At 46.1% G+C, this 23,309-nt stretch overlaps 2 protein-coding genes across 4 annotated transcripts in view; one reads left to right on the forward strand and one right to left on the reverse strand.

Annotated features, from left to right (window-relative positions):
• Positions 1-22,890, reverse strand: part of Wars1 (tryptophanyl-tRNA synthetase 1) — a 32,104-nt gene extending 9,214 nt beyond the window's left edge. The window contains exons 1-7 of one of the 2 annotated variants that reach the window (XM_047538467.1): positions 22,810-22,890; positions 21,859-21,927; positions 16,721-16,890; positions 12,711-12,924; positions 11,086-11,194; positions 4,683-4,802; positions 4,085-4,267 (exon numbers count right to left, since the gene is read on the reverse strand). In XM_047538467.1, the coding sequence (XP_047394423.1) occupies positions 4,085-4,267; positions 4,683-4,802; positions 11,086-11,194; positions 12,711-12,924; positions 16,721-16,831 (737 nt within the window). In that variant the 5' untranslated portion in view covers positions 16,832-16,890; positions 21,859-21,927; positions 22,810-22,890. Of the gene's footprint in view, positions 1-4,084; positions 4,268-4,682; positions 4,803-11,085; positions 11,195-12,710; positions 12,925-16,720; positions 16,891-21,858; positions 21,928-22,048; positions 22,068-22,809 lie in introns of those variants that run through there. The other variant, XM_047538468.1, reaches the window with a different exon arrangement.
• A 134-nt stretch (positions 22,891-23,024) lies between these two features.
• The window catches only part of Wdr25 (WD repeat domain 25), a 134,887-nt gene continuing 134,602 nt past the window's right edge, over positions 23,025-23,309 (forward strand). Inside the window, exon 1 of one of the 2 annotated variants that reach the window (XM_047538465.1) lies at positions 23,025-23,054. The gene's annotated coding sequence lies outside the window, so the exon portion shown is untranslated. The remainder of the gene's footprint in view (positions 23,055-23,309) is intronic. The other variant, XM_047538464.1, reaches the window with a different exon arrangement.

Here is a 23,309-nt window from a genome sequence, read left to right on the forward strand (position 1 = left end):
CAGGGTGTGGCTGAGGCCTAGACCTGTGGTGGCCACTCAGTCACCAGAGGGAATGGGGCTGACATCAAGCAAATGGGGTGCAGAGTGACTTCCTACTTAGTGCCTGTGGCGACTGTCGGCAGCTGCCCCTTTCTCTGGGCCCTACCAAGTGTCAAGCACTATAGTGACAGAAAGGGCACAATGCAAGTCAAGTGTTGGCTGAAACGTGACAGGAGCTGTGAGAGGCGCCAGCCTGAACATCCCTCCAGACTCAGGCTGCAGTCTAACCACCTGTGAGGGAGTAAGAGGGGGATGCCCTCGCTAGCGGGTGGGATGTGTTAGCTATAAGGGGTGCTGGACCCCTTTCCTTGCTCTGTCTCGAGAACATGCTTGCCCTTCTGTGATGGGAAGACAAAGGACAAAGGGCCTTGGCAGATGTTGGTGCTCCTGGACGTCCCAGTCTCTAGAACTGTGAGAAATCAATGTCTTTTTCTCATAAATTATCCAGTCTGTGGTATTCTGTCATAGCAGCAGAAAAGGGACGAAGGCAGGTCAGATCTGAATACTGGCTGACACTGCCCAATGTCCTTTTGAGGTAGTGGCATCACCTCTGTTTCTCAGATGGAGACAGGCCCCCAAATCTGTGCTTTTCTCTTTGTGTCTCACAGCTTTCAAAGAGTTTGGACACTTGACATGAGCTGGAGAGCTCCTGGATCCTCTGGGCAGGTGGGAGGTGGCTATCTGGAGTGCAGGGCCACTGGCTGCCAGGGTGGGCACTGGAGGCAGGGAGGTTTGCAGAGGCAGAGGCCCTCACACCAGGGTCTTCGAGGTTAAGCAGCCAGCAGTGGGCTTTCTCTGTGGCTTTCACTTAGCAACCAGCTGAGTTGCAGTCCCAGCCAGGGCTCTGTGCAGGGTAGGAACAGAGCTGGGAAGGACTCCCCAAGAATAGCCCAGCTCAGCTCAGAACAGCTCAGAGAGACAAACTTGACCAGCTGAGATGGGAACTAGCCTGAAGGAGTGGCCTTCTGGGGAGCGGTGGCGGGCCTCAGAGCTCACAGCAGCCAGACAGGCTGCCTACCACCTGGGGACACAACCTAATCACCAGGACAATTACAGCCTTCCACCTGGAGTCACAATGCACCAGAGGGCACCTAGTCCCCACAAGGGGAGCCCAGGCAGGGACAGACGTAGCATGATAGCCGACAGCACACATCAGGGTCTCTCACTGGCAATAAGGAACACACCTGACTGCCCTGTGAGCAATGGCTGTGCCCCAGCCTTGCACACCTGGGGTCCAGAGCTGGAGGCGGTTTTGGAAGGTGACACATTTGCTGAGCTCACCAGGTGCCAGGCACTTTCCTCAGCACTTCACATGAGAAACGGATGCTGACCTCACACATCTCTGTAGCGAGGACAGTCATCCTGAGCTCTCCGTATTGCCACCCCTCCTTGTCCTCCCAACACTTGACTGTCACTGAGAGCTCACTGTCAGCTGACAGGAGGACAACCTGACTAGTTGTTGGGGTAGTAGTGGTTCTGTCTCCTGACCCCACCCCACCACCGCTGCCATGGGTCTCATCAATGATCTGCAGCATAAAGGAGAGGGGCCGAGAAAGGCAGAGGGCATGCCTCAGGAGGGGCCAAGAAAGGCAGCAGTGCCAGCTGGGACCGGAACGCTGGCAGAGCCCGGTACCCTCTGCTGTGCTGCCTCTCGCCAGCACCAAGCACCCCAACTTCACAGGAAAATGGACACTAGAGATTTAGGACTTGCCCAAGGGAGCAAGGCCAAGTGGGGACAGAGCTGGGTCTGCACTGCAAGTTTTCATACTCTGCCTCCCACGACCCCTGCAGGCAGAGGCAGAAACATGCAGGTACTTCCTGGTACCCAAAAGGAGGCCAAGTCGGGCTTCGTGGTACTGCTAGCTTCTTAGGACCAGGAAGCATCCCTATTAGTCAAAGGTGCCATTTTTTGAGTAAAATTCAAGAAAGAAAAGTAAAACGCTCAAGTATCTGGAAGAAATTCTTAAATGGGGTGACATACTGTCTGATTTTCATTTTATTCACATAAAGTTTTACTTCATGTTTATAAAGAAAGAGGAAGTTCACGCGGCGTGAAGCATAGCAGGAGCAGTGGACTAGTTACCAGAGACGGCCTGGGAAACGGCTGCCAAAGTGCCACATTCAGAATGTGTTAACAGGGTTGGTGATATGTGATCTCTTCACTGCCCCAACATGCAGCCGGCCACCGAGCTACCTTCATGACTTCCTACAGGTGTCTGTTCTTGTCTGGCCACCAACACTGGAGCTCAGCAAGGTGGGACTGGGCTTTGCTTCTGTTGTGCTTGCAGGGCTCTGCCTGCTACAGAGAGAGTAAGTAGAGGAACTGTGTGTTTTATCCAGCTAGTGGCGAGAGGGCCACCCATCAGGGCCTCACTGCACCAGACGGGCAGTGGTTTGGGTGCTGGGGATGAGACAGGGACACCCAGATCTGTCTGCAGGGAGGGGAAGTTCCCAGGAAAAGGTGAGGCTTAACCTTGTGTTTGGAGGAAAAACACAGGAGTTAGCCAAGCTGGAGTGTGGGGTCTAGGGAGGATGGTGGGCAGGGTCTCGGAAGTGGCAGAAGTGGAACTGCAAACTGCTCTAGCTCACTGGAGGTGGCAGTGATGCAGGTGCTAAATCAAAGCTTGTGGACTAGACCAAGAGTGCCCTGGCTCCTTGTCCTCTGGCGTGGAGACCTGGAGGGTGAGCAGAGGGAGACGAGGGCAGCCCCGGCTGCAGTGGGGCAGGGCAGGCCGCATAGACCCAGAGGCCAGGCATGTGGTGGCACACCTGCAGCCTGCGCTCCTGAGGCGGAGGTGAGAGGATGGCCTGAGACCAGGAGTTTGTGTCAGCTGAGGCTTGTTTGTGCTCAGGTCAACCAACTGAATCAGGTCAGGTTAAAGGACTGGGTAAGAGCAGTGAAATGCACCGTCAGGAAAATAATGACACACGCTCTGGATGGTCACCAAGAAGAGCAGAATCCAGATCCACAGTTTATCCTTTGAGGATCCCACAGTGCGGTTATGCTCACGTGGCAGAAGGGAGGGATGTGATTTAAGAAAATACCTAATAGGTGATGTTAGAAAAAAAAATTATTTTCTAATAAAAGGTCAGAATTGCCATCAGGGTATCCACTGCTCCCAGTGCATATGCAGCTCCTACTTGGCTTCAAGGACTTACATAACGGGAGCATTCTGGGAATTGGAACAGCTACGCGCCTGTGTGCTGCTGGTTTCTGCTGCCCCTGGGGTGTTCCCTCACGCCTCGGCTAGGCAAACTGGTAGTAAGATAGCACAGGGGACCCCAGCTCAGAGCCCGGCCCCCAACAAGATGCATAGCACCTTGCTGAACTGGCTCCACAAGGGAGTGCTACACTTTCAGGCTCATGAATTTTTTATGGTACTGGGTATGGAACTCAGGCCTCGCACATGCTAGGTAAGCACTCTCTGCCACTGAGTCACACCCCAGCACTCAAGAAATGTTTGCTGAAATAAACAGCATTCTTCTTGTGAGGATTTATCAAAGTCGTATTTTTCTAAACACCTCTTGACAATTTGGGACAAAATCCAAGACCTCAGAAGTTCAAATTCAAGGATTTTCAGAACGACATACGTTGACCCATTAAAGGCTGATTTAAAATGCTAGACTGTGAGGGAACTGTGTGACCAATGAATCTTTCCTCTGTGAGGAAAAAGGGACACTAAAAACAAGGAAGCTATCAGGACTCTAAGGCTGGTTGTCCTGGGAGGAAACAGGGATGCGCAAGTGCCCGTGGTGACAAGTCATGGCACCACCCTGCATGCCTGGGCACATATTTATATTTCTGTAACTATAATTATGAAGGCAATAGCTGTTTCTCTAAAATGCTCACAATATCTAATCCTTCCTATGTATACACAACTTTCTGCTTTCAAAATTACTGGTAAATAAAAGCAATAAACCAGATTACAATTAAAAAAAAAAAAAAAAAAAAAAACCCAAAACCAGAAACAAAACACACTTAGCAGGCCTTAAGCCGTTTCGGATGTTTTAGGCACTTCCTCAAGAGGTGGCCAGTTCTCCTTACCCCATGTATTCAAGGTCAGAGAAGATGAAGGTCTTGTTGATGTCGAAGCCGCAGGCGATGATGTCCTTGGCGTTCTCCACCGTGTAGGAGTAGGCCTGGTCCAGGCTCAGGTCCTTCCACAGGTACTTCTCATCATCGGACATCTGGACCACCAAGGGCACGTTGAACACGTCCTGCAGCCACCTGGGAACAAGGGAGAAAGACTGTGACTTTGCTTATAAATGTGATTTCTGCTTACAAAACCACATGATCTCATGCTGTTAATCTGACTAGTGCTAATGAGAAATCTACTACCAAGGATTGACTCAGAGGGACTCATATGCCAGGCTCTGAGCTGCTTTTCTGTACTTTATTGATAATCTACAAGGTAGGAGTTGGTGTCCTCATCTTGCAGATGGGGACACCCAGGCTGAGCTGTGGATGCCTGCGGTGGTATGAGCAGGGAGCAGGAGGAGGAGTGCAGCAGGCCCAGAGGAGCTCAGCAGCATAAAGGTGCCAGAGCAAACAGAAAATTGCATATCTGTACTTCTAAAGATGGCTTGCAGGCCCCACTCTGGGTTCACGGGAAAGTGAGAAAAGTCATCCGAGGCATACTTACTTGGTGAAAATAAACGGGATGAGATGACCTACATGCATTGCTTCAGAAGAGGGGCCCCTGCCTGTGTATAGATAAAATGGCTTCTTATTTTCATAGGCATCGAGAACTTGATTCATATCTCTAATGGCAAAAGAAGAAAAAGAAAGTGATTTTTTAGGAAAAATATCAAAGCACCTAGGCTCATTTGGAAATGAAAATAAAGACAGAGACAAAACACCACTGATAATAACTAGGCTTTGTTATCTTTGATATTTATGGTATAAAAATGACAGGGAACTTCTACTGAAATGGTTTCTCCTGTGAATGATTGGAAACATATGCAGGTTTGGAATAACAGGTCTAAAAGGGACACAGATAGGTAGCCGTGGGACTTCTGGAATTCTTCCAATTATCAAAGTTGTTACACTGTGTACTTTATACACCTCCCTGGGGGATGCCAAGCTACCACTGCACCATCCTTGTTAGCATCACCCAGCCCAGGAAAATGACAGGCTCCATGCAGGCCTGGCTTGGGGAGCAGCAGAAGGAAGGTGCCCTTGGAGTTCAACGTGAAGCCCTCGGTTAGGGACCTGAGTAGGGTGGCCTGAGCCAGCATGGGACTCAGTGTCTTCATGGGACCAGAGAGTCATTCTGGAGCCATCTTTTCTCCCCTGGGATGAGAACACACAGACAACACACAGAGGACCCCCCTTGCTGGCTGTCCATCAGCACCACCTGGCCAGGCTGTTCCAATCACGGTTGCCTGAGCTCATCCTCAGAGATTCTGAACCACAGAAGATGTCTTAGATTCTGTATTTTTAAAATATAAGAAGGGATTCCAGCGTTCAGCAATGCTCACAAGATGCTAAAACCAGCCAACACTGTGTGAATGTTCTGTGATTGTGGGTAGTGTCCCAAAATAAAAGAGGAATACCTGCCTCTCTCCAAGGTCAGGGTGGGAGAGCCTGGATAAAAGGATTCTAAAAGGGCTTCTGCTGCTCCCCAAGCCAAGGATCATCAGAGCTGGTCTTTGGGGATTAGAGTATTAGTTTTGAATACTGCTTTTGAAATAAGGAAGAAAAAGTCATTCTTTGGTTCTCACAACTTGCCAAATTGAACTTCTAAGAACATACAGAAAGGAAGAAGCACAGTCGCCACCTGAGTTGCTTTCCATGGATGCAGGCAACATCTGAGCACTCACTAGTACCAGGCCCTGGGGTGAGGTGCTCCCCAGGTGTGAGAGTCTGCTGAGGTCTACGCTTCCTTCGGTGGCTTCAGCAGGCCTGGCTCAGTGGTGAGGGAGGCCGGGCAGTGCTGCTGTGTCTTCACAGATGGTAGGTAAGGTAGGGGCACTCTCACATCTGACAACGAGCAAGGCCAAGTCCCAAGCTCCTGAACCAAGAGCTTACAAGGTTACTATACTGAGGAAAAGGAAAAAGTACATCACAAGGGCAGGGAGGACCATGAAATGTCAGGATGAAAAGTTCTGACTCATGACCAATGGAATGGTAAGCCTTGAGCTGATGTGACCAAGACAGGTCAGAGAAGAAGAAAATGATCGAAATCAGGAATGCAAGAAGGGACATGACACTGACCTCGCAGAATAAGAGGACTGTGAAGGACTACTACAAATAAGGCATGACAAACAGAGGAGACGCCCAGAGGGAGCAGAAGGAATCCAGAGGCGACTGCTGACCTGAGCTGAGAAGAAACAAAATCCAGTGGATCTCTAACAAGTAAAAAGGTTCAACCAGTAACAAAAACTCCCCAACAAAAAAGCCCAGGACCAGACAGAGTCACTGGTTATTCCCATCAAATGTTCAATAAAGAATGAACACCAACCCTTCAAGCTCTCCCAAGTAAACTGAAGAGAGACTAGTGTTCAACTCATTCCAGGAGTCTTACCCCATACCACACCAAGATGAAGACACACAGAAACTATAGACCAAATACCTGTGAATACAGGATAAAAATCCTTAAAAGCTCACTATTCAGCAACATAAAAGATTATACACCATGATCAAGTGGGATTGGTTCCAGGAATGCAAGTTTGATTCAACATACAGAAATCCATCAACATGACAAAGCATATTAATAGAAGAGAGGACAAAGTTCACATGACCATCTCGCAGAAAAGAGAAAAGCACCTGCTAAAAGTCAACTTCCTTTCAAATGAAAATGCTCGATAAACTAAGAACAAAAGGCAAATTTGTTAACAAGAGGAAGAAGATTCATAGAAAACCCGCAGCTAACATTATACCCAACATAAGACTGAAGCCTTCTCCTGTGACTGGGGTAAGACAAGCCCACTTTCCCCACTACTATTCAATACTGTATGGAAGTTCCAGTCAGAACAATTATATAAGGAAAAAATATCCAAACTGGAAAGGAAAGGAGTAAACTACTATCTATTCATTGGTGGCATGATCCTACAAATAGAAAATCTTATAGAATGCACACAAAAGAAAAATATTGGAGAATAAACCAATTCAGTAAAGTTTCAAGATCAACACACAAAAATCAGTTGTATATTTCTATACAGTAGCATAATGAATAAGTAAATGCTATTTATAAGAGCATAAATCTAACCAAAGGAGTATAAGAGTTATACATTGAAAACTATACAACACCACTGAAAGACACTAAAAAACATAAGTAACTGGAAAGATATCCCATGTCCAGGATTGGAAATTTAACAGCAATCTCTATCAAAATCCCAGCTGCCTTTTTTGTAGAAATGAAAAAACGGATCCAAAAATTCATATGGGGTCAGGCATGGTGACACATGTCTGTAATCCCAGAGACTCAGGAGGCTGAGGCAGGAGAATGTCAAGTTTGAGGCCAGCCTTAGCAACTTAGCAAGGCCCTGTCTCAAAATGAAAATAAAGAAGGCCTGGGGTGTGTAGCTCAGTGCTAGAGTGAGCCTGGTTAGCATCCCCAGTAACCCCCACCCCACCATGTGCACACACACACATTTATACAGAAAAGCAAGGGATCCAGAATACCAAAAAAAAAAAAAAAAAACCAAAAAAACAAAAAAAGATCTTGAAAAAGAAGAGCAAAGTTGGAACATTCAAATTCTCTACCTTTAAAATTTACCTCAAAGCTACAGTAATCAAGGCTGTGTTGTACTAGCATAAGAAAAGACAAATCAGTGAAACAGAACCGAGAATCTAGAATTAAACACTTAGATATATGTTCAGCTGGTTTTCAGTAAGGATGTCAAGAAAAATCAACAGGGAAAGAATGGTCTTTTTAAACAATGGCGCTGGGACGATTAGATATCCATGTGAAAAGGAACGAAGTTGGAGCTCTGTTACACACGCACCAAGATTCAATTGAAAAGTGCCAGAGACTTAAGTATAACAGCCAGAATTATAGAGCTCTGCAGGACACAGATGTGAGTCCTCATGTGGATTAGGCAGTGAGTGGTCTGAGATGATACGAAAAATGTAAGCAACCAAATAAAAAATAAACTGGCTTCCTCAAAATTAAAACTTCTGTACTTCAGAGGACACTATTAGAAAGCGGCAAGATAGTCTACACAATGGGAGCATATATCTGCAATTCTTATGTTGGTAAGAATTAGTATCCAGAATACATGTAAAGAAAAAAGGAATTAAAAAAGGATCTTGGGAAGGAAGGGGGCCCAGGGGAAAGCAAAGGGGGGACCTGGGAGAGCAGCTGGCAAAATCACACTCTGCACATGTGTGAGTGTATCATGATGAACCCCACTTCTATCCATAATTGTAATGTGCCAATTAAAGTGAATTAAAAATAAATTATTGTAACTCAACAATAAAAAGCTGAGCCACCCTATAATCTCAACTACTTGGGAGGGCTGAGGCAACAGGGCCCCAAGTTCAGAGCCAGTCTGAGCAAGTTAGCAAGACCCCATCTAAAAAATAAAAAATAATAAGGACTGGGGATGTAGCTCAGTGGCAAAGTGCTCCTGGGATTGATCCCCAGTGTGGAGAACAACATGAAAACATGAAAAAGAAAACAACTCAATTAAAAAGGGGCATGGGCTGAGGTTGTGGCTCAGTGGTGGAGCACTTGTGTGAGGCCCTGGGTTCAATCCTCGGCATCACATTTAAAAAAAAAAAAGTATATATATTTAAAAAAAAAAGTGAGGGCTGGGGAGATAGCTCAGTCGGTAGAGTGCTTGCCTTGTAAGCACAAGGCCCTGGGTTCGATCCCCAGCACTGCAAAAAAAAAAAAAAAAAGTGAAATGTTAAAAACAAACAAACAAACAAAAAACAGTAGGCACAGGATCTAAATAGTTCTCTCAAGAAGATACAAAAGAGCCAATATGCAGGGCTGGGGAGATAGCTCAGTTGGTAAAGTGCTTGCCTTACTAGCATAAGGCCCTGGGTTCGATCCCCAGCACCACAAAAAAAAAAAAAAAAAAAAAAAAGAGCCAATATGCAGTGGTACATGCCTACAGTCCCAGTTACTTGGGAGGAAGCTGAGGCAGGAGGGTTGTGAGTTGAAGGCCAGCCAGGGTAACATAACGATAGATAGATAGATAGATATATGTCTCGATAGATAGACAGATAAATAAAGAAATAAAAGACCAATAAGCACAGGAAAAGATGCCCAATATCACTGGTCAACAGGGAACAAACCCCCAAACCACAGTGAGATATTGCTTCACCCCCACTAGGGCAGCTCTAAGGCAACAACAAAAGCCTGGAAAGTAACAAGCACTGGTAGGGCTGAAGAGAAATCGAGACCTCTCTACATGGGTGGCTGGAATGCAGAGTGATAGCTACTGCTGTGGTGGACAGTCTGTCAGTTCCTCAGAAAGAGAAACAGAATCATCATCGAACCATCAATTCTACTCCCAAGTGTACAGCCAGAACTGAAGCCTGTGTCCACCCAAAAGCTTGTTTATGAACAAAATGTCCAGAGTAGCATAACTGATAACCAAACAGTGAAAATAACCCAAATACCCATCAACTAATGAACAGATAGACAGAAGGTGGGGCTCATCCATGCGATGGAACACATTTTGGCATGGGAGGGATGAAGGCTGGGCACAGTGGCACATGCCTGTAACTGAGCTACTGGGAAGGCTGAGGCAGGAGGATCTCAAGTTCCAGGTCAGCCCAGGCTATTTAGTAAGTCCCTGTTTAAAAAATAGGTGGGGAGGGCTGGGTCTGTGGTTCAGTGGTAGGACGCTAGCAGCAGGAGGTGCTGGGTTCTGTTTCTACCACCAGGGGGAAAAAGAATGAAGCGGAGGCAGTCCTTGACCACAATGTAAAAATTGCACCCACACAACCATTCTGTTTTTCACTGTAAGTACAGTATTCAACGAATGAATAAGCTACTCCATGCTTTATCATAAAACAGGCTCTGTGCTCCATGACAGTACCCGATGGTAGCTAATACAAGGTTCTGAGCTTACTGACTGTATGCTCAGAATGCTTCAAATGTATGTTAAATAAAATGGATGTGTTGAGACACGATCCATCAGAGGTTGGAATGTGCACTGAGACATGCACAGCATGGGGAATCCCAGAAAACATGCAGTGAAGTAAGACAAGAAACAAAGGGCTGATTTCCCAGGACCCTGTTCATATGACATTCCCAGAATCGGCAAATGCAGAGGCAGAACGCAGAGGAGCGCCTACTGTGGCTGAGGCCGGGAGGAATGGGAGGGCCTGCGCACAGCAGGGATTTCCTTTCTGGGTGTGAAATGCTCAGCAGTTAGGCATTGGTGAAGGCTGTACAACCCTGTGAACTGCTGAGACCCACTGACTTGTACGCTTTTGAAGGTGAATCTTAGGATACGCGGTGAAACTCCGTCAGGGAGAACACTGAGTACACACTGCCCACAAAGTGAGCTGCACAGGGCAGAACTGCTGATCACACATCCTGTGAACAAAGCCCGGAAGTGGGCCTGTCCAATCCCAGTCATCGTGGGCAGGAAGGCAGAAGTCCCTGTTTTGTGATGTTATCTGCTAGAATTTATGGTCTGAGGAGGGGATGCTCTGTTCCTCGAACCCTCTGTTAGTTTCTCTTTCGATAGCAATTATAAACAGGCTGGTACAATAAGAGGAAGAAGGTTCATAATTTCAGGAAGCCTACTGTTTATTGCAGAGACATGTTGAACTTGGACACAGACTCTTGTTTCCATGACTTTTTGTTTTTATAACCTACAGCAAGTAATCTGGCATGATCCTATCTGCAATGAACTTGACCTTCATCTTGTGAGGTGTGTAGTCTATAAATGAATAAACTAAGGGTATGAGAGCAAAAGAACGGATGTGACCCACAGTACTGAGAAGACAGAGGTGGGCTCCAGTCTTCTGACAGCTGGGTCATTTTGCCTACAGCACTGGGAAGCTCCACAGAAGAGCTCCCTCACAATTGTGTGAATTAAAGCAAGGGTGAGAGTCTGTGGCGACGAGCCCCTGACCTGTGTGAGAAGAAGATGCCTCTGCGCAGGAAGCGGTGTGGTCTCTGGCCAGTGGCTCTCTCTATTCGGTTTATCAGCTCTTTGTCAATTTTACTGCTTCCAAATTGAACTGGAAAAAAATTGGGAGACAAGAGACATGAGTTTCTCAGGTGGGAGGAGGTTCAGAGACCAGGTATCACTGAAATGAAGGGGAAACACTAGTGATCCTTGCATGACCTCAATGACCCCAAATCTCTTTAGCCTCTGCTACAGTCCTTTGCCTCAGCACAAAGGAAAAGAGCCTTAGTATTGAGACAACTGCTGAGATCACAATTAGCTAAACAGGGAACAAATTCAAAACAAAATGCTATTTGCCTGAGACTGGATTCTGATATTCAGAACGCAGTCTAGTGCGAGAACCACACATACACAGACATGTGGTGCACATACATACACCCATCCCCACACAGCTGATTGCAGGTATAGCACACACCCACAGTCATGACTTTCCATATTCCTTAATTCCTGAACTGAATTAATGGCTGCCCTCCAGGGAATTTTCCCTCATTGATGGTCTACACTTACAACATGGAAAATGGCTTTGACTTGGATAAAAACAGTAGTTATTTCTTCTTTGATGATTACCAATGATCTCAGAGCAAAGACCTCTCAGTCGAATATGCAGAAAGACCTTAGAGGAAAGGTGTGGCAGTGAGCACCTGCCACACATGAGAAGGTACTTTCTTAAGCTTTAGCTCCACAGTCAACAAGACTGGAGGCAAAACTTAAGGAACCTATGACTGACTCCATCACTAAGTGAAAACAGTTTAAATGACTGCAAAGATGCCCATTTTGGTAGTCCTTTCCCAAGCACTGAACTGCTAAAGAAAGGGAAAAATCTCATAAGCTATCTACTATAGGATATTATTTTGAAACAAGTGTTATACTGTTATTTTATTTTAGAATAATCTTTTGGGAATATAATGCACAGCCAAAGGATCTTAGGATCTATTTTTTTCTTGGCATTGAAGCTGCACTGTATCATATATTTCCAAAGGAAATACATCAGTGTGTTGACGAAATATCTGCACTTCTGTTTACTACAGCGCTATTCACAATACCCAAGATGTGAAATCAACTTGTACATCCCGAACAGATGAAAGGATAAAGAAAATGTGGATATACACACAATGGGATATTACTACGTCATATAAAGGAGGGGATCTGTCATTCATGACAACACAGATCAGACGCAGAGCAGAAGCGTGGTCACCACAGGCTGAGAGGACTGGTCAAGAGGACAGAGCTACATGGGATGGCAGGAGATGTCCGCTTCTGCACCGGGGGAATGCAGTGAGCCAGAATGTACTACGTATTTCAAAACTGCTAGAAGATTTTGAATGTTAGCCCCACAAAGAAATGATAAATGTCTGAGGTGATGGGTATGATAATTACCTGATCACTATTACATATTTGTATGGAAGATCACACTGCATCTCATAAATATGTACAATTGTTATATTTCAATTAAAAATAAAATTTAAAAAATGCTTGCAAACATACACATAAATTAACAAACACGGAAGGAATCAACTCAATGGATTCACTTCCAAAAAGCTGAGGCCATTTTTTGGGAAAAGGCATACCAATGAGCTTGTCATAGTCAATGCCTTTTGCACTGCTTGTCCGTACTGTCCATGGGTCCACAAAATCCTCGCTGGTTTCGGTGGCATCTGGGCCACTATTACTCCCAGGTGCTGGGTTCCTTGGGGGGCAGTCAGCCTTGTAATCCTCCCCCATGGCCGCTTTGTAGCTCATTTTCAATGATAATAACATCTTTACTGCAGACTCAATTTCATCCTAAGAAAAGAAGTGAAGGTAAAAGTTAAAAATACAAACCATGACCAGGTGCAGTGGCACACACCTGCAATCCCAGTGACTCAGGAGGTTGGGGCAGGAGGATGGCAAGTTCCAGGCCGGCCTCAGCAACTTAGTAGGGTTGGGGATGTAGCTCAGTGATAGAGCACCCCTGGGTTCAAGCCCCAGAACAAATAAAACAAAAATCAAAACCAATGGTTAAGTCTGCCGAGTACCTGTCACATGTTGACACTGTGCCCAGTGCTTTCACACCATTACCTGGTTTGGTCCCACAGCAACCCTGTGAAGTGGGTATTACCGCGACTGTCCTCCTCCTGTCCGCGAGGTGAAGGAGCTCACCCCGGACATGCAGGAAGCCATGGGCTCAATGCACTTTATTCTTTTCTGTTGTCCTGGTGCTGTGGACCACTGCCAAGAACACCCTGGGCAGCAGCAGTGACAAGCTCAGGACGTGGTTACTACAAGGTTGCCGTGCCTCAGACTTCTCAAGCAGCCCGATACCAGAGAACAGCAAGCAGCTCCTCTGAGTCCATGCAGGACTGGCTCACTCTCCTCAAGGAAATGTAACCAGTGACGCCACCACAGACAGAAGAGCAACTCAGACACACACCATGAAGAGGGATCAAGGCAACGGAGGCGCTCCAGAGGGATTCCCTGGGAAAGTTACTCCACTACCTTTTGTGGTCTCAGCAATTATCCTGTTTGTATATCATTGTTTAAAAATAAATGTTAAAAAAGCAAAGTAAAATGTATCATTGGGTACCTTGGAAATCTACTAAAGACTCTTCTCTTTGAGAAGGCCACACTTGCCACCCTAGGGGGCCTGGTATTTAAAAGAGCAAGCCTAATTAAGCCAATTAGTCATGCCATGCCTAAAGCTGTAGTCCAGTAATTGGCCTAGCTGGATTAGCTCACAAGCAGAGAATATTTCCAGTCCAATTTGCCTGCCAAGGGGAACACCGACATTTCCACTTAGCTTTCACACAGAATGAAGTATAGACTGAGCTACCAGTGGAGAACCACCATGGTGCCAACCTCATTCAGAGAACTCCTCCCTCAGGCACAGTCCCGTGGCCACAGAGGACTGCTACTCGGGGTGAGCTGTGCTTCATGACATTATTTGGAATTCAAAATTCGTAATTTTTTGTAACTCATCAAATTGAGTTTGACTTGTGGAATCAATAATATAGCCCTATAGACACAGATCATGTAAGAGATAATATGTTTGCCCAGGTTAGGCTAGGGTTAGGGTGTTCTACTCATCATTTCTGCTATGCCTAGACTCTATGTTTGCAATAAAATAAATGTTCAGCAAGTCTAATCTATTGAATTATCTACAGGAAGATTTGACTTGTTTTGAAGTACACTGAAATCAATATTCTTTGTCGCTAGCTGGGTTGACAGCCCATACTCTATCTGGTCTTATTCTGTTTTGCAGAAGGCTCTACAAAGGTCAAACATTTAACCCATATCCTTGCTCAAGGACTGTCTGTAACTTGAAAGGGAACTGAATAGTTAAGCAGAATTGTGTTTTCAATCTAACACTGACCTGGACACTGAAACAGAATGTAAAAGCTGCTGTTCTGAAGAGACTCTACACCACCCTATTATATAGCCCAAGCACAGACAGAGCCACCTGGGGTGGCAGGAGTTAGGGTGGAGGCTGAGAGGGAGTGAGGATGGCTTCTAGGTGCCACTCTGCTGGTTCTTCATTTGGGTGCTAGTGACACAGGTGTGGTCATTTTGTGACAATTCAGTAAGCTGCCTGTTTAAGATGGTCATTCTTTTTTGTAGGAATGGCATCTTACTCCCTATGAACCAATGTAATTTCTTCAACCCTTCAAAACTGTACATACCCTCTGCCACCATCTCCCATTAGATCCCCTAGATTCTGACCCATCTGCTTCCTAGGACATCCCTGCCTTAGTGAGCTGTTGTTGCTGATACAGGTTTTATGGCAAAGAACTTTAAGGACCATGGCCCTTGAGTACTGTCACTCTCAATGTGGCTTAACTATTTTGCTAAAAGCGAATTTCTAAGACACTAGGTGCTTCTATTTTAAACACAGTTCAAGGTCGGATACAAACTGACTTCTGAATTGTTCCTCATTTTACTTGTCTCATGGTGCATCCTCTGATCTTGCTAGTGTGCATCCTTGGACTACAGCAAAGAAGAAACTTTGGAAGAATTTATTCTAAACTGTGTCAAGAAATGCTTGTTGACTAAAGTAAGGAACATAATTGTAGTCACTCAGAATTACTAACAATAGGGCTGGGGTTATGGCTCAGTGGTAGGGCACTTGCCTAGCACTAGTGAGCACTGGGTTCGATCTTCAGCACCACATTAAAAAAAAAATTATTATGTTCATCTACAACTAAAAATATTTTTTTAAAAAGAATTCCTAACTATAATATTTACTAAATGTTATTCAAACCTAATGTTATAGACAAAAATGTTACTTTTAGCTTTCCAAAGTAGGTTTATAGAATAAATGATCAACACTTGAGTCCTTAATTTAGGTTTTTGTTTTAAAACAACCTAGACTTATTCACTAAGCCTTGCCTGATGAATAGATCTCTTTCTGTACACAATCAACTATTTTTCTGTACCAGGGATTGAACCCAGGGATACTTTACCACTGAGTTACATCCTCGGTCCCTTTTTTTTTTTTTTTTTTTTTTGACAAGGTCTTGCTAAATTGCTTAGGGTCTCATTAAGTTGCTGAGGCTGGACTCAAACTTGCAATCTTCCTGCCTCAGCCTCTTGAACTGCTGGGATTATAAGCATGTGCCATGACGCCCAGTTCCTATTTTTTTTTTTTTTTTGACATTCCTGTCTTTCAGTACTATCTATTTCCCTTGAAATATAATGGTTCATTTGGGGTCCAAATAGTCAAAGTAAACTGCTAGGGTGAATGTGAGATGGTTCATACAATCTGGTGACAAGAAGGAAGAGATTTTTGAAACAAGACAGCATGGTAGTGCTGAAATCTGGGCTGGGGACTCAGTGCTCCTTGCAAACTAGGAATTCCTGATGTTTGATTCTTAGAAATCATGTTGCTTCTTTAAGCTCTTCTGCTTCTCTGTTCTCTTTACGGACTTCTTTTTGTTGTTTTGCTTTTTAGATACACATGACAGAAGAATATGGAGCAGTAATGAATTTGCAGGTCACCTTGTGCAGGGGCCATGCGGCCTTTCTGCACGGTTCTAATTTTCAATGTATATACTGCCAAGGCGAGTGTCTTACAGACTAAGTCAGAGAATGCTCCTCTGACTTTTGTTTTCTTTGACTTCCATTTCTTGTTTTCCTTCTGGGCATGTTTCCTTAACTTCTCACCCTTGTGGTGTCTTTCATTTCTCCTCTATCATTTTTAACTCTTAGTAACTCTTGTGATGTCTCAGCCTCTCTCTTCTAGAGGCCTGTCCTGGCACGGGAGGCTCAGTGCCACCCTTCCTCACCTGAGGATAGCAGCAGTTCCCACGTGTCCTCTGCTCTGTGTCCTCCCAGATAATCCTCCCCTCAGCCTTGCACATCAGAAGCCATCTAATGTGTGGTGCTTCTGCCTGTCTACTTGACGCTTAGAGGGCTATACTGTCAGCTTTTGGTCACTCTGTGGGATTTGGGCAAGTATGGATTTTGGAGTTTTTTTGGGGGGGTGGGTCCTGGGACCAGTTCCCTGTGAACACCTAGGGATGACTGAACAGACTTCTTCAGAACAATACTCTACAGAGGTGGGAGGCTCGGATGCATATGTGGGGAATCCAACAAAGTCACTTACTTTTGATGCCTTTTCAGCTTTGAGGGTCCTCACGAGCTCGCCTTGAGCAGCTATGCTATTGAACAGGTCCAGTGGAGAGGCACAGGGCTCGCCATTGGGCACATCTGCCATCTTCCAGGATTGAGACACAGCTGGCTAGTGGTCAGACTTGTTCAGCAGTGGAAACAACACTGTGGAGAAAAAAGACGGGGGTGGAGAAGGAGATTCATAGAATGCAGTTGATTTTCCTTTCTTGTATCTTATTCTTTCAGAAAAAAAGAAGTGAGGTGAGTTATAACAAAGGAAATGGATAACTTAAATAAAAATGTAAGCATCAGTTTGGGGTCAGAAAAATGAGGATAAGCGGAAGAACAAACAATAAAGGAGCATCCCTCTTAGTGAAGACCAAGTTGCCTGGAATGAGGAGGACTTGCATTTCCTCTGGGAACAAACACCAATGTGCTTTAGTAAACCCAAGTTCACTAGGGCTAAACACTGCTCATTGTTCCTTACCTTAATTGCCTGGGAAAAGAATTCTCAGGCCTTTGCCACCACACCCAACATATAGTCTCTGATCAAATGGTTTCCACTGCTGGCCAGCTGCTGCGTTCTCAGATACAGTGAGATATGAGTGGAGGACAGGGCCTTATCTGATCTGGGTTCCAAATGAGGTAAGTACTATATATAGCTTGAATATTCCACATGCTGCCTTACTCAACTGCGAACCTCTGAAGGTGTCTTTTTTGGATTTACTTATCTTTTTTGTGGTACAAGTGATTGAAGGGTTCTTGACACATCCCCAGACCTTTTAACTTTTTTTTTTTTCTTTTTTAAACTTTATTTTTTTATGTAGTGCTGCTGAGGATCGAACCCAGTGCCTCACGTGTGCTAGGTGAGTGCTCTGCCACTGAGATGTAGCCCCAGACCCCCTTTTTACTTTTTTAAACTTTGAGACAGGGTCTTGCTAAGTTGCCCAGGTTGGCCTCAAACTTGCAATTGTGCTGCCTGAGTAGCTGGAATTACAGGCAGGGCCACCGCACTTGGCTGCCTGTGCCTTCTCTTAGTTATTATTTTCTATTAACCTTAAAAAAGAGCTTGAGCTGCCACAAGCCCATTCTTGGGCTAGTCATTTGATGCCTTTCTCAGCGTCAGTTTCCTTGTCTATAAAATGGCACTGCGGGAACCTTCTCATCTACCTCAAGGGCTGTCATAAGGACAAAATGAGTTACAGAAAGATCAGTAGAGTAAAGGGAGCACAGCAGGGGGAAGAAGGGTGGGGATGGACGTGCTGGGGACTGAATCAGAGCAACTTATATTCCATGGTTTGTGATCATGTCAAAATGTATCCTAATGTTATATATAAGTAAAAAGAATTTAAAAAAAGAGAACTGAGTCAGTAGGCTTGGTGGTGCACACCTGTAATCCACCAACTCAGGGGGCTAAGACAGGAGGATCACAAGTTTGAGCAGTGTTGGTAAATGAGCAAGACCCCGACACAAAATGAAGAACAAAGAGGGTCGCAGATATACTTCAGTGGTCAACCGTCCCAGGGTTCAATCCCCAGTACCTACACCAAAAAAACCCATAACAAAACAGGGTAGCCCACGCAAGCCATGAAGCAGGCTGGGGCATGTTATGACATTCTTAGAACAATGGTTTTGTGGGCCAGGGTTCCAGAGCTCGACTGACTCCAGCTTCACCTTAACCTGCTGTGACACCTGGAACAAGGTGTGGGGGGGGAGAGAGGGAGGAAGGGGAGGAGGGGGAGGAGTGGCAGGTAATGTCAGAGCAGCCAGCTGAGAGCACTTCTGCACCTGGCATGGCCTAAGCTTCCTATGTGTACCATTCACCTGACCTTATAGGAATCCTATGCTACAGATTTGTCCTATTTCATAGAAGAGACCAGAGCAGTTAGAACCTTGTCACTGCAGCAGTGATGGTATACAAACTCAAGTTGCTCAACCTTTGAGCCTGCGCTCTCAGCAACCACTCGCCTACCAACTACTTAACTCTACAACCCAACACACCAATTTGAAGTGCTATTTAATCTTATTTATCATTTGTTAAATATTTGTTTAAAAGGTGTATAGATTTTATCTAAGACAATAAGTTGGTGAAACTGTAATACTAAAAGGAGTGGGACAGCAGTCAGGGTCTCTCTTCTTGCTGGGAACCACCTCAATTTCCAGCAAGGAAAGTTAGGTGAGACAACTGACTTAGATAATGAAGCACCCACAGTTCAGGAGGCCCCTTAGTGCCCAAGACAACTTCTCACTGGCTATCAGCAACAAGCTGAGTAATCCTGAGCTCTCTCTGGGCGGGGGGGGAGGGGGGTGTCTTTGTGAGTATCAAACAATGAAAATAACAAAAATCACAAATGATGCTGCATGTTGTCCAGAACTCTCCTACCCTCAAAGGAGGGTGGGAGTGTGCAAGTTCTCCACTAGCAGACAGGCTTGGGACAGTCAGAACAACCCTTCAGAGGTTCTGATGCCAGGGGGTGAGCCAGGTCTGATGCCAAAGCCCCTGGTGACCATGGGCTCTCAGATCTGCAGCTGCTCCCTGCACAGAACCTCTTACTCTCCTTTTCCTGGATGCTGCTCAGTATCTTTCCAATTCAAACCTCAGCTCTTGGCAGCCTTTTCTGACCCTTGTTCCTCTGTGGTCAAGTTGGTCACTCCACCCTCTGAGACCCTTGAGCGCTCCCTGCAGAGATTCATCAAACATGTACACTTCAGTTTAGTTATGCATGTCATCTTCAGTAGACAGGGAAAGCAAGCACACAGCTCATTAATAACCATTTATTGAATGAATGAATCTTATAAGTCATTTGATTCAATTTTTTTCTCAAGGAGTGTTCTCTTGTAATTCTCTTCCAAGTTCTTCTGCTGGATGAAGGTTGATCCCCTCATCTGGACTTTAAACATCTCTTATTGAACATTGTGACATTGAGCCAACTCCCAAGATCTGGAGAGACCCAGGCAGGTCTCCAGGAGTCATCTCCAGGTCTTTCCTCCCTAGTCTGGTTTCCTCACTCATTAACTAACATCTGTCCACCATCCTCACTCTTTCTACATTTCCTGTGGCTTACTCTGTCCTTCTAAAAACGTGGTACCCTGTATGGACAGCACCAAGCAGTAGCAGTAAAGTTCTGATGTCTTTAAGTAGAACCAAAATCAAATACAGATCAAAAATACCTTTAAAAATTCCTAGGAAAAGCTCCAAATGGAATGACTGGGTGAGCCTCGGACAGCCAGTCTCCTCCCACTGGGAGAGAGCTGATGACTGTTTCTTTGATAGAGGACCAGTTTAGAGGAACCAGGCCTGCATTCAAGCTCCATGTGAGAGGAAAAACCATGGATCTTTAAATAGCAGTATCCTACTTCAGAAGAGGCACAGGAAAACTAAAGCAGATGCAGGGACCAGCAGATGAGGCCGCCTTGCACTCTCACAATCATAAGATCACATTCACTGTGTGTGAGTCACCCACACTACTTAAAGAGTGTGTGTGTGTGTGTTTATGTATGATGCAACTTTTTTATTTTTTGGTACTGGGGATTGAACCCAGGGCACTTAACCATTGAGCCACACTCCCAGCCCTTTTTCAATATTTTTATTTAGAGACAGGATCTCGCTAACTTGCTTAGGGCCTCACTAAATTGCTGAGGCTGGCTCTGAACTCTCCATTCTCCTGCCTCAGGCTCCTGAGCCACCGGGATTACAGGTATGTACCACTGCACCCAGAATGAGGCAACTTCTTGAGTGAGCCTTCCAGAAACAATCAGAGATATGGAGAACAGAACTACTATCTTCCTCATTTAACACATTCATCATCCATTTGTCCTGTTTATTGTGCAAACTGCTTCCTCCCCCTACCTAATCAACATCCTTCTTTATTTCTTTGTTCGCTAATTTTTAGAATTAAGTTAAATTCAGAGGGTATCAGCTTACAGTTCATGAACCTCTGAAACTACATCAAAATTCTCATGTACTGGGACGAGGTTTTAGGCAGGATATTTAGGCTTCACCCCTTTTCAAAGGGGTCTGAGATATGAAAAGTTAAGGACCATTGCTTTATGTGTTCATTACATAAGCTGCAAATACAGAGCTGAGTTTGTTAGGGAAAGCCTGCTTATTTTATCTATTTAACTAACACTATAATCTGGAATAAAGAGATGCCAAAGTTAACAACTATGAAGTAAACTATTATTCCCTCTAAACAAAAATATTGGGAGTGTAAAAAGAAAAAGCAGCCTACCCAGAGCAGACCCTTAGAAAGAAACTAGAAAGGCTCTTGAACACCTCCTTCCCCCTTTTCAGGAACTTCATCTTGTGCCCATTTTGAAAGGTCCCATTGCTCTGGATGGGCATAACAAGCACACAAAGAATGCAGATACAATACTGTGATAAGGAACAAAAAGAAGCATGCCCTGGGCTATACTGAAATCATCACAGATAAGACATACCAATTCTCCAGTGAGGGGAAGGGTGGCATTAAGGCAGTCAATTCTGGAGCAGCTGGGAAGAACAGGTAACCCAGGAAAGTTTCTGGAGGTGGGATCATGGCCTTAGAGTTGAGTATTAATGGTATTGGACTGGCAAGTTCCCAGTGGATTGGCAAGTTCCCAGAGGACAAGAAACAGCTTCCTCAGTGTAAGCAGTTCTTTACACCCCACACTCTGGAATGGATTATGTTCTATTAACATTAAAATGAAAGGTTTTTTTTTTCTTCTCTGGATAATAAATATAATTTAGTGTCTTAAAAGAAGACACTAAATTATATAAAACCAGGTATTAGATATTTTGGATGTCACAAGAATGCTAACATGCTCAGATGCTGACTGTTTAGGGAGCCACACCAGGGAAACATATGGCAGCCAACAAGAAGGTGCTGAAGGCAAGCTGCGAATCCAAGCAGCAACTCTTCATCCACCATCTTTATTTCCTATGGAAGTGGGGAACCTCTTGAACTTTGGGTCAGTGGGATAAAATCAAAGGCACAGCATCCTAATCCTGAGAGAGACAATCTCTTATCCTCTAAACTGAGGTTTCCTGCACTTTTGTACAAGGTTGTTAAAACACTAAAACACTAAACACTAAAACTAAACACTAAAACAAGAAAAACAAACTCCCCACCTAGCAAAGATGGCAATACATACCCCGATTGTGGAGAGAAACTGCAGAGGTGGCCACCAGTCACACCAGGCAGTCCAGCAGTGGAGAATGCCCTGCTCAGACACACAGAGGGGGTCTTTAATACTCTTCCTTCTTTTCTTTCAGTTTCCTTTTTAGAAAAGGTTCTTTTCCTTCTTGCTTCCTCACCCCACCCCTTCAGTTATGTGCACTTACGAGTTTCTTATAAATCACCCAGATTCTCAGAAACATTTTGGCTTCTTGACCAACTTCCTCCTCGATGAGCCTGTCCAATCAGGGGCGGGTTGGCTACCAGGGGGATGGGGGTGTTGGGGGGGTGGCTAAGACAGACGAAACCCTATCAAGGGTTCTATATGCCATTAGTCATTGCATCAGCCACCCCACGGCCCAGGTTGGCCGCCACATAACCTCCCCACCCTCAGCATCCGTGCAAATGTGTTTGTGTAGTGTCATGGGGAGAGGAAAAGGCAGGTAGTAAATTCCCTGCGGCTGCTGTGCACCGAGGCGGCACAGTGCAGTGGGAAGATCCTGAGAGGGGAGGTCGGAAAGTCCCGGGTTTCAATTCCTACTGTGCATCGGGCATCTTGCTGTGAAACCTGGGGCAAGTCACGTTACTTCCCTACTCCCCCCTCAGTGTCCTCGTCTGTGAAACGGGCTCAGAGGAGCCCCCTGACACCACCGTGCAGGGGACGAGCGCGACACGACAGGCACTAAAGGAAGTGGGACTCTCTCCTCGCTACAGGGCGGGAGGGAGGCCACGAGGGTCAGCGGCGCCCGGGGGACAGAGCAGGGTGGCCGCGGCCGCCTCCGCGCCCCTCGCGGTGCCAGAACTCCGCGGAGCGAGAGCCGGGCTCCGAGGAGGGTGACCTGGAGTGCACGCCGTCCCGGAGGGCCGGTCCCCGGGCGCCGCCCGAGTCCTGCGGCTCCACTGCCCCGGCCTCCCCACCCTCACTCACCCGGCCCTGCCGGGCCCGTCAGCGCAGCCGGCACAGCCACGGGTGGCCTCCTGCGCGTCCGTGGAAACGCCGTCCGGCCGGAACAACTTCCGGCTCCGGTGCACCGTCATTGGCTGCTCGCGCGGGGGCGGGGCGGATCACGCCTCCGATTGGCTGGAGGCCCCGACGTCGCGGCGGAACGCGACAGGGCGGCGCGGTGCAGGCCGGACTGCCTTAGGGAGTACCGAGCGCTTCCGGTGCGTGTGGTGAGCGGCGGGCCCCGGGAGGGAGGTTGCTGGGACCGGGCTGCGCCCGGAGCGCTCCCCGCCCCTCTGCGGGGGTTGTTCATTGTTGTTCGCTTTCCTTTCATTTCCTGGTCCTTCGGAAAGTGCCGTGCTCTGTACCTCCCTTACCCCTTAGGAGGCACAGCGCGGCCAACTCCTATTCACTCTTCAAAACCCCTCTCTGGTGGGGTGGTGTTTGTTGCTTTCGTCGGTCTGTGGCCTCCGGGACGGGATCCG

This window comes from Sciurus carolinensis, chromosome 2 (genome assembly GCF_902686445.1).
Source record: "Sciurus carolinensis chromosome 2, mSciCar1.2, whole genome shotgun sequence".
Classification (NCBI taxonomy): Eukaryota; Metazoa; Chordata; class Mammalia; order Rodentia; family Sciuridae; genus Sciurus; species Sciurus carolinensis.